Source organism: Lepidochelys kempii, chromosome 1 (assembly GCF_965140265.1).
Source record: "Lepidochelys kempii isolate rLepKem1 chromosome 1, rLepKem1.hap2, whole genome shotgun sequence".
NCBI classification, from domain to species: domain Eukaryota; kingdom Metazoa; phylum Chordata; order Testudines; family Cheloniidae; genus Lepidochelys; species Lepidochelys kempii.
In genome coordinates this window covers 5,509,100-5,519,674 of record NC_133256.1, presented here as the reverse complement: position 1 = coordinate 5,519,674, position 10,575 = coordinate 5,509,100, and the positions used below count along the sequence as shown (strand labels likewise).

The 10,575-nt window shown below is 47.4% G+C and overlaps 1 protein-coding gene across 1 annotated transcript; it reads right to left on the bottom strand.

Moving 5' to 3' along the window:
* Positions 1–9,012: 9,012 nt before the first annotated feature.
* Positions 9,013–10,104, bottom strand: LOC140897116 (olfactory receptor 51G2-like). Its single transcript, XM_073309489.1, has 2 exons — positions 9,362–10,104; positions 9,013–9,205 (listed from the first exon to the last, which is right to left on the bottom strand). The coding sequence occupies exons 1-2, from the start codon at positions 10,102–10,104 to the stop codon at positions 9,013–9,015; spliced, it is 936 nt and encodes a 311-aa protein (XP_073165590.1).
* Positions 10,105–10,575: the final 471 nt, after the last annotated feature.

Below are 10,575 nucleotides of genomic sequence, written 5' to 3'. Positions count from 1 at the left end.
TAGAGTTGCACAGCGAACCAGAGCCACTGTGAGATGTCCTACACCCTCTACATTTTATCCCCCAGGATGTACAAGTCATGGAATGTGGAGAGTCTTGGGCTCCCCACAGCAACCTTTGCTCCCAGGGCAGCTCTTGAAATGGCCCGACTCTGGCCTGGCTCAGAGGCAGAGCCTTGGGGAAAGTGGAGGAGCAAGAGGCTGGGCTTAGTGAGAAGATATGAGGCAGAGGATAGGGCCTCAGGGGAAAAAGGGGAGTAGGGTCTGAACCAATGCTGACTGCAGTAATTAGGACCATGGGGGTGATCCTGAGTGCAGGAGAAGGCTGGGGCTGGAGGGAAAGAGATGTTGTGTTTTGGAGACGACTAAAGAAATGCAACCCCACAAAGGGGGCTCTTGTTTTAAGTATCTGAGGCTGACAGTAAGTGACTGCATGGACCGTAGAGGGATGGGCAGGGTTCCTGCAGGGCCATCTCAGACCCCAAGGGGGCACTCTGGGGTGGCTCTATCCTCAGGGACTTGTCCAAAGTGGGCTGTGCTCTTGGAAGCTGTTACCAACAGGCAGATGTCATCCGAGCCCCCAGGCTGCTGTAAACTCTGCTGAGTCAGGGAGAAAACAGGCCAGTGAATCAAACCTCTGAAACTGTCCCATGGCCATCCCCCCTCTATACAGCGCAGTGGGGAGGTCTGCTGGTGCAGCAGAGAATGTAAGCAGGCCTGTCACCGCTCAGGTGTCTGGAAGGCTGGTCCTGTGTCTGGGCACGGCTCTGCAACTCCAGACAGCTGCGTTTGATTCCCAGGCCATGCGTGACTGTGGACAAGCCATTGGATATGTCTGCACAGGTGGATAATAGCCTTGCCCTGCCTCACAGCGGTGGTGGGAAGATAAATACATTTGATGCAGTTTGATACTCTGAGACCCTAAGATCAGGACGGTGTCAGGGTTCCACAGAGCATCTCTCTGATATTCGTCTATAAAAGGCCTCTGACCACAGCCTTCTGTGACAGCTGGCTTCTGGGAAGACCCATGACTCCAGCCCCTTAGTGTCTGTGTCAGATGTGGGGGTGACAGTGAAGGGTAAGTAGTGCATTTCTGAGGGTAATGTTGGAGTGTCACAGGGAGGTTCAGCACAGAACCAGTGATAGTAAGCCATTGAGGCTAAATGGGTCTCACTGCCAAACTATGGATCAATGGCCACGGGGGCGTCCTCTTTGATTGTCCGGTTGAGAGAAAGCAGTCTGAGGGCAAAGGTCAGCTTCACACCTAGGCCCTGTAACACAGACGTGGCTGAGCACGATGGACACAGACTTGTCTCAAAACATGGGCCCCGGCAATGCAGTCATCACAGTGCTAATGGGGCAGGTTTATGTCATGGGATGCCAATTCTGGGCCCAGGAAACAAGCACAGACTGGTGGGACTGCATAGTGTTGCAGGTCTGGAACGATTCCCAGTGGCTGCAAAACTTTCACATGCGTAAGGGCACTTTTATGGAACTTTGTGACTTGCTTTCCCCTGTCCTGAGGCGCAAGAATACCAAGATGAGAGCAGCCCTCACAGTTGAGAAGCGAGTGGCAATAGCCCTGTGGAATCTTTCAACACCAGACAGCTACCGGTCAGTTGGGAATCAATTTGGAGTGAGGAAATCTACTGGGGGGGCTGCTGTGATGCAAGTAGCCAGTGCAATCAAAGATCTGCTGATATCAAGGGTAGTGACCGTGGGAAATGTGCAGGTCATAGTGGATGGCTTTGCTGCAATGGGATTCCCTAACTGTGGCGGGGCCGGAGACGGAACCCATATCCCTATCTTGGCACTGGAGCACCAACCCGGCGAGCACATGAACTGCAAGGGGTACTTTTCAATGGTGCTGCAAGCTCTGGTGGATCACAAGGGACGTTTCACCAACATCAACGTGGATGGTCGGGGAAGGTACATGACACTCACCTCTTCAGGAACTCTGGTCTGTTTCAAAAGCTGCAGGAAGGGACTTTATTCCCAGAGCAGAAAATAACTGTTGGGGATGTTGAAATGCCTAGTTATCCTTGGGGACCCAGCCTACCCCTTAATGCCATGGCTCATGAAGCCGTACACAGGCAGCCTGGACAGTAGTCAGGAGCTGTTCAACGACAGGCTGAGCAAGTGCAGAATGGTGGTAGAATGTGCATTTGGACGTTTAAAGGCGCGCGGGCGCAGTTTACTGACTCGCTTAGACCTCAGCGAAACCAGTATTCCCACTGTTATTACTGCTTACTGTGTGCTCCACAATATCTGTGAGAGTAAGGGGGAGACGTTTATGCTGGGGTGGGAGGTTGAGGCAAATTGCCTGGCCGCTGGTTACGTGCAGCCAGACACCAGGGCGGTTCGAAGAGCACAGGAGGGCGTGGTGCACAACAGAGAAGCTTTGAAAACCAGTTTCATGACTGGCCAGGCTACGGTGTGAAAGTTCTGTTTGTTTCTCCTTGATGAAACCCCCCGCCCCTTGGTTCATTCTATTTCCCTGTAAGTTAACCAGCCTCCCCTCCTCCCTTTGATCACCGCTTGCAGAGGCAATAAAGTCATTGTTGCTTCACATTCATGGATTCTTTATTAATTCATCACACAAATAAGGGGATAACTGCCAAGGTAGCCCAGGAGGGGTGGTGGAGGAGAGAAGCACCGGGAGGGGTGGTGGAGGAGGGAAGGACAAGGCCATACAGCACTTTAAAAGTTTAAAACTTTAAAACTTATTGAATGCCAGGCTTCTGTTGCTTGGGCAATCCTCTGTGGTGGAGTGGCTGGTTGGCCGGTGGCCCCCCCCACCACGCTCTTGGGCGTCTGGATGTGGAGGCTATGGAACTTGGGGAGGAGGGCGGTTGGTTACACAGTGGCTGTAGCGGCAGTCTGTGCTCCTGCTGCATTTTCTGCAGCTCAGCCATACGCTGGAGTGTATTAGTTTTGTCCTCCAGCAGCCTCAGCATTGAATCCTGCCTCCTGTCATCATGCTGCCACCATTTTTCAGCTTCAGCCCTCTCTTCAGCCCGCCACTTACTCTCCTAAGCCTGCCTCCTCTCCTCCCGTTCATTTTGTGCTTTCCTGCACTCTGACATCATCTGCCTCCATGCATTCGTCTGTGCTCTGTCAGTGTGGGAGGACAGCATGAGCTCAGAGAACATTTCATTCCGAGTGTGTTTTTTTCGCTTTCTACTCTTCACTAGCCTCTGGGAAGGAGAAGATCCTGTGATCCTTGAAACACATGCAGCTGGTAGAGAAAAAAAAGGGGACAGTGGTATTTAAAAAGACACATTTTATAGAACAATGGGTACACTCTTTCAGGGTAAACCTTGCTGTTAACATTACATGCAAAGCACATGTGCTTCCGTTCCAAGGTCGCATTTTGCCTCCCACCAGTGCGTGGCTAGCCGCTTCCCCTGCCCCCCTCCCTGTGGCTAACAGCAGGGAACATTTCTGTTCAGCCACAGGCAAACAGCCCAGCAGGAACGGGCACCTCTGAATGTCCCCTTAAGAAAAGCAGCCTATTTCAACCAGGTGACCATGAATGATATCACTCTCCTGAGGATAACACAGAGAGATAAAGAAAGGATGTTGTTTTAATGCCAGCAAACATACCCTGCAATGCTTTGTTCTACAATGATTCCCGAGTAGGTGCTACTGGCCTGGTGTGGTAAAGTGTCCTATCATGTTTCAGAGTAACAGCTGTGTTAGTCTGTATTCAGTTTGGATGAGCTATTACCAGCAGGAGAGTGAGTTTGTGTGTGTATGGGGGTGGGAGGAATGTGAGAAAACCTGGATTTGTGCTGGAAATGGCCCACCTTAATTATGCACATTGTAGGGAGAATGGTCACTTTGGATGAGCTATTACCAGCAGGAGAGTGAGTTTGTGTGTGTGGTTTTTGGGAGGGGGGTGAGGGGGTGAGAGAACCTGGATTTGTGCAGGAAATGGCCCAACTTTATTATCATGCACATTGTGTAAACAGTTGTCACTTTGGATGGGCTATCACCAGCAGGAGAGTGAATTTGTGTGGGGGGGTGGAGGGTGAGAAAACCTGGATTTGTGCTGGAAATGGCCCACCTGATAATCACTTTAGATAAGCTATTACCAGCAGGACAGTGGGGTGGGAGGAGGTATTTTTTCATATTCTCTGTGTATATAAAGTCTGCTGCAGTTTCCACGGCATGCATCCGATGAAGTGAACTGTAGCTCACGAAAGCTCATGCTCAAATAAATTGGTTAGTCTCTAAGGTGCCACAAGTACTCCTTTTCTTTTTGTCCTATCATGGTGGACGGAATTAGGCTGCCCTCCCCAGAAAACTTTTGCAAAGGCTTTGGGAGTACATCCAGGAGAGCCACAAAGGCCAGGGCAAATTAATCATTAAACATGCTTGCTTTTAACCATGTATAGTATTTTAAAAGGTACACTAACCAGAGGTCCCTTCTGTGCCTGGTGGGTCTGAGAGGCAGCCTTTAGTGGGTTCGGGGGCTACTGGCTCCAGGTCCAGGGTGAGAAACAGTTCCTGGCTGTCGGGAAAACCGGTCTCTCCGCTTGCTTGCTGTGAGCTATCTACAACTTCATCATCATCATCATCTTCCTTGCCCCCAAAACCTGATTCCGTGTTGCCTCCAGATCCATTGAAGGAGTCAAACAACAAGGCTGGGGTAGTGGTGTCTGAATCCCCTAAGATGGCATGCAGCTCATCATAGAAGTGGCATTTTGGGGCTCTGACCCGGAGCGGCCGTTTGCGTCTCTGGTTTTCTGGTAGGTTTGCCTCAGCTCCTTAAGTTTCACGCGGCACTGCTTTGGGTCCCTGTTATGTCCTCTGTCCTTCATGCCCTGGGAGATTTTGACAAATGTTTTGGCATTTCGAAAACTGGAACGGAGTTCTCATAGCACAGATTCCTCTCCCCACACAGGGATCAGATCCTGTACCTCCCGTTCAGTCCATGCTGGAGCTCTTTTGTGATTCTGGGACTCCATCACGTTATCCTCTGCTGATGAGCTCTGCACTCACCTGCATCTTGCCATGCTGGCGAAACAGGAATATGAAATTCAAAAGTTCGCGGTCCTTTTCCTGTCTACCTGACCAGTGCATCTGAGTTGAGAGTGCTGTCCAGAGCAGTCACAATGGAGAACTCTGGGATAGCTCCTGGAGGCCAATACCATCTAATTGAGTCCACAATACCCCAAATTCGACCCAGCAACGCCAATTTCAGCGCTAATCCCCTTGTCGGGGGTGGAGTAAGGAAATCGATTTTAAGAGCCCTTTAAGTCGAAAAAAAGGGCTTCTTTGTGTGGACGGGTGCAGAGTTAAATCGATTTAACGCTGCAAAATTCGACCTCAGGTCCAAGTGTAGACCATTGCTTAGAGTGATAGACTGAAGGAGCTGAATGCAGTTAGCATAAGGAAGAGAAGGAAAAGGGGTGATTTAATCGCAGTCTGTAAGTACCTGCATGTGGACCAAGCATTGAACAATGGGCTCTTCAATCTACCAGAGAAAGTTATAACAGGAAGTGGCTGGAAGTCGAAGCTAGACACATTCAGACTGGAACTAAGGTGTAATATTTTCTAACAATGAGGGTAATTAAGCATTGGATGAATTTACCAAGGGCCGTAGTATATTTGCCATCACTGACAATTGTTACATCAAGTCAGGATGTAGTTCTAACAGCACTGCTCTAGAGCTTATTTTGGTGCAGGTCTCTGCCATGTGCTGTAAAGGCTGTCAGACTATGAGATAGCAGTGGTGCCTTCTGGCTTTGGGATCTGCCCAGTGGTGTTCGTAGCTCTGCCCTGCCGCACGGGGTGTTGTACTGATAAATATGTCACAGATTGACAGGCGCTCGGATGCTACGATAATTGGGGCTGGAGCTAAGAGCTTTAGAGAGATTTCAGCTCTATGCCTCATAAGGATGATTTGGGGTATTCGGTGGAGAACCTGAACTCTTCCCAACACCCCGTGGTGATGAGGCCTGTCATTAGCACAGCACCTTTTGATGAGGGAGTTCTGGGCCCCTCCTGCAGCTCAGCAGTAAGAGGGAGAATCAGGACGTGGTTTCAGTGAATGAAGGATCTGGAGAGTGTTGCCTGGGCAAACAGAGCCCTGCTGGGCTGCCCCTCACTTTTTTCCTGACCCCCACCTGCTCCATGATCAGTAAGAGCCGCTCTAGTGCTGGTGATAGACCTCACACTCTGCATCCAAATTTCCATTATCACCAAGTTTGGAGGTAGCTGGATCAGGGGGAGGGGGTTGTTTGGTTCCAATAGAGAGTTGTAGCTGGATTTGGGTCATGCCTCTTTCTATTCAGAATGTACATAGCCTTGCTGAACAAGTGTTTGCATGTCTCTTGGCTGAAGAAGGGGAGAGAGTGAGTTGTGTCTCAGGTACCAAGTGGCTCTGCGAGCTAGTCACTGTTATGTCTGGAGGTCTGTGGCGTAACGGGGCTCTCATAACTATACTTCTAAATCTCATTATTTTGAACCATGTGATGATTTTCTGGGGTGTGGCTCATAGTTTTGAACTGGGCTCGGCAATACTGCGCAAGTAGTTCAAAAGATGTGAAGGGAAACTAGGAAAAGTCATAAAAATTAGGAACAATTTTTTAAAGTACCTCAGAAGCAGGTAGCCTGCCAAAGAATGAGTGGGACCACTGGATAACTGAGGTGCTGAAGGAGCATTCAAGGAAGATGAGGCCATTGCGGAGATGCTAAATGAATTCTTTGCATTGGTGTTCACTGCAGAGGATGTGAGGGCTATTCCCACACCCGAGTCCCTCTTTTCAGGAGACAAATTGAGTCCCACGTCGAGGTGTCAGTAAAGGAAGTTGTGACACTACACCCCATATTGATGATTATGACATAATTATGATGCATCTGGTATAAGATATGTCTTGTGATCTGTCACTGGAAAAGTTAGGATTTCCTGAATATTATTATCCTATTTGTGTGCATGTTTCATTTTTGTACCTGAAGTTATCAATATGGACTATATATCTGAATTTGAAATGTGCTTACTCTGGGTAACACCAACAAGTAGCCTTTCAGGTACAACAATAAAAAGGAAAAAGAAAAGGAGTACTTGTGGCACCTTAGGGACTAACCAATTTATTTGAGCATAAGCTTTCGTGAGCTACAGCTCACTTCATCTAAGGTGCCACAAGTACTCCTTTTCTTTTTTCGAATACAGACGAACACGGCTGTTACTCTGAAACCTGGAATAAAAAGGAAGACACGGGACTGTAGAAAAGCTTAGCCTTCCTGTGAGCATTTCAGCCACCCTTCTGTCCTACCCGGTTATTTTGGGTTTTTCCAAGTTGTGCTGTACCTGTTAAGTTTGAAAGGGTATGAACTTAGGAAACCCGCTTTAAGACATCATATGTGGTTTGATGGGTTGGATCACAGAAACCCCCTGGGGGTTGCCACCTGATGTGCCAAGACTACTTCTGCTCCTGCTTTTTTGCCCAGTCACCTTAGGACTTCAGTGCCCTGCCTGGTTTGAGCCAAACCTACTAGCCTGCTACAAACCCAGACCCAGGTCTGAACCACGTCCCCTAACAGCTGTAAGATCAATTAAAAGCAGCTTACAGAAGTGTTCCTGTCTATAAAACTCAGATGCCCAAATTCCAATGGGGTCCAAACCCTAAATAAATCCGTTTTATCCTGTATAAAGCTTATGCAGGTAAACTAATAAATCGTTCACCCTCTATAACACTGATAGAGAGATATGCACAGCTTTTTGCCTCCCCCTGACCAGGTATTAATACATAATCTGGTTAAATTAATAAGTAAAAAGTGATTTTATTAAATACAGAAAGTAGGATTTAAGTGGTTCCAAGTAATAACAGACAGAACAAAGTGAATTACCAAGCAAAATAAAATAAAACACGCAAGTCAAAACCTAATACAGTAAGAAATTTATTACAGATGAAATCTCACCCTCAGAGATGTTCCAGTAAGTTTCTTTGACAGACTAGCCTCCTTTTAGTCTGGGTCCAGCAATCACTCACACCCCTGTGGTTATTGTTCTTTGTTCCAGTTTCTTTCAGGTATCCTTTGGGGGTGGAAAGGCTATCTCTTGAGCCAGCTCAGGGCAAATGGAGGGGTCTCCCCCAGGCTTAAATAGATTTTCTCTTGTGGGTGGAATCCCCTTCTCTCTCCTATGCAGAATCCAGCTAAAAGCTGCAGTTTTCGAGTCACATGGGCAAGTCACATGTTCATGCATGACTCAGAACTTTACAGGTGGCAGCCATTGTTCACATGCTACCTTGAACATCACAAGTAGACTTCTTATGTGGATTGGAGTCTTCCAAGGTTCCATTGTCAATTAAGTGTTTCTTGATTGTGCACTTAAGTTGCAAATTCCTTTCTTAAGAAGCTGACCAAATGCCTTACAAAGGCTACTTAAAATCAAACAAGTACACAGCCACTGTTCATAACTTCAAACACAATAATGACACATGCATACACATAGGATGAATATATTCAGTAGATCAGAACCTTCACAGGGATATGTTACATGGCATACGTAGAATCAAACATATTCCAGTTATGTCATATTTACATTCATGAGCATATTTCCAGAAAGCATTATAGGGTGCAACGTCAGAATGGTGTCACCAGGCACTGTGGGATACATACTCACAGTGCATCGCTCATGCTGTCGACAATAGGTACCCCGAATGTGGACACAATATGTTGACAGAGGGAGCAAATGTAGACTCGCTTTAGTGACTTTGCTTTTGTCAATTTTTTCGTGTCACATAAATTTCATTGACAAAACTTGCTAGTGTAGACAAGCCCTTTGTAAATGCTGCTGACTGCCTTGGTCTCCATCCAGCAGTGAGCTGTGCTCCGTCACCAGCCCCACTCCCATTGCTCTAGGCCTTAAACACTATCTGAACCTCTCTCTACAGACTGGAGATCAGTAGCTCATGTCGTCTCAGATGTAAGGGTCTAGCAAGGAATCGGTGGACCATGTCTTTCATCTCCCAGGTCAGCAGCACTGGAGCCAGCATTGACCTTTCACTTGACGAACACTCTGATTATCCTCCCACGAAGATATTTGCTTTTCACACTGTACATGATTGGGTTCATCAGGGGTGGGACGAGCAGGTAGATGTAGCCCAGAACAATCTGTAGTAAGGGAGAAGAGCTCTTTCCAAATCTGTGTATCAAAGCCAAGCCGATATCTGGTGTGTAGAAGAGCAGGACGGCAAAGAGGTGGGAGGTTTCAGAGTAACAGCCGTGTTAGTCTGTATTCGCAAAAAGAAAAGGAGTACTTGTGGCACCTTAGAGACTAACCAATTTATTTGAGCATGAGCTTTCGTGAGCTACAGCTCACTTCATCGGATGCATACCGTGGAAACTGCAGCAGAGGTGGGAGACGCAGGTGTTCAGGGCCCTGAGGCACTCCTTGTGGGATGCAACACTCAGCACCATTCTGAGGATCATCAGAGAAGAGAGGTAGATGAGCAGTGAATCTAACCCATCCATGGAAATGGTAAGAAACAAGCCATAGATGTAGTTGACTGTGATATCCGAACAAGCCAGCTTCATGACATCCTGGTGCAGGCAGTAGGAATGGGAGAGGACATTGACTCGACAGTATTGGAATCGTTTCAGGAGAAAGGGGAATGGGGATGATACGGCCACCCCCCTTAGCACAAATACCAGTCCCATCTTGAATATTTTCGGCAGGGTTACGATGGAAGTATATCTCAGTAGGTTAGAGATTGCGACAAAGCGGTCAAACGCCATCAACAAGAGTATGGAGTATTCAATTAATGCAAATGAGTGGATGAAGAACAGATGGGCAAAACAGGCATCGAGGCTGATCTCCCTAGATTTAAACAAGTATATACCCAGTATTGTCGGTATGGTGGATATCGATAAGTCAAGGTCTGTGATGACCAACATGGAAAGGAAAATGTACATGGGCTCATGGAGGCTTGGATCTGTTTTTATAATGAACAGAATGGTTGAATTTCCCAATATTGAAAAAACATAAATGAAGCAGAAGGGGATAGAGATCCAGAGATGGACCTCTTCCTGCCCAGGTATCCTGGTGAGAAGGAACATTGCAGAGTTGAGTTTGGTGTCATTGACAGCTGACATAATGTACACGGGAGGTCCCAAGAGTTTTGGACTTTCCTTCCTGAAAGGAAAAAGAACAGGTGACAAGGTGATATTTAATGAAACATCATTCTGCTCTCTGTGCAATTCTAGAGACTCCCTGGAGCTCAAGGAAGATCAGCAAAAACATACTCTTGGATTTACACCACGGTTAAGAAGATAGGCACTGCCAGACTGGACCTGCAGTCCATCTAGCTCAGTATCCAGTGACCAATTCTAGATGCTTCAGTGGAAGGTGGAAGAAGCCCTATAATAGGCAGTTATGAGATGACCTGCTCCCAGGAAAAGTTTTCCTCGACACCCACAAGTAAGATGTATTTTGTGGTATAAATCAAGAAGGTTGTGGGCCCTTCCAAAACTTTTTAAAACAATCCTCAATACTGGAATTGTATATTCTGGTTACCTATATACACACCCAGTCACTCTTTGAAAGTTTCTCAGCTCTTGGCCCCA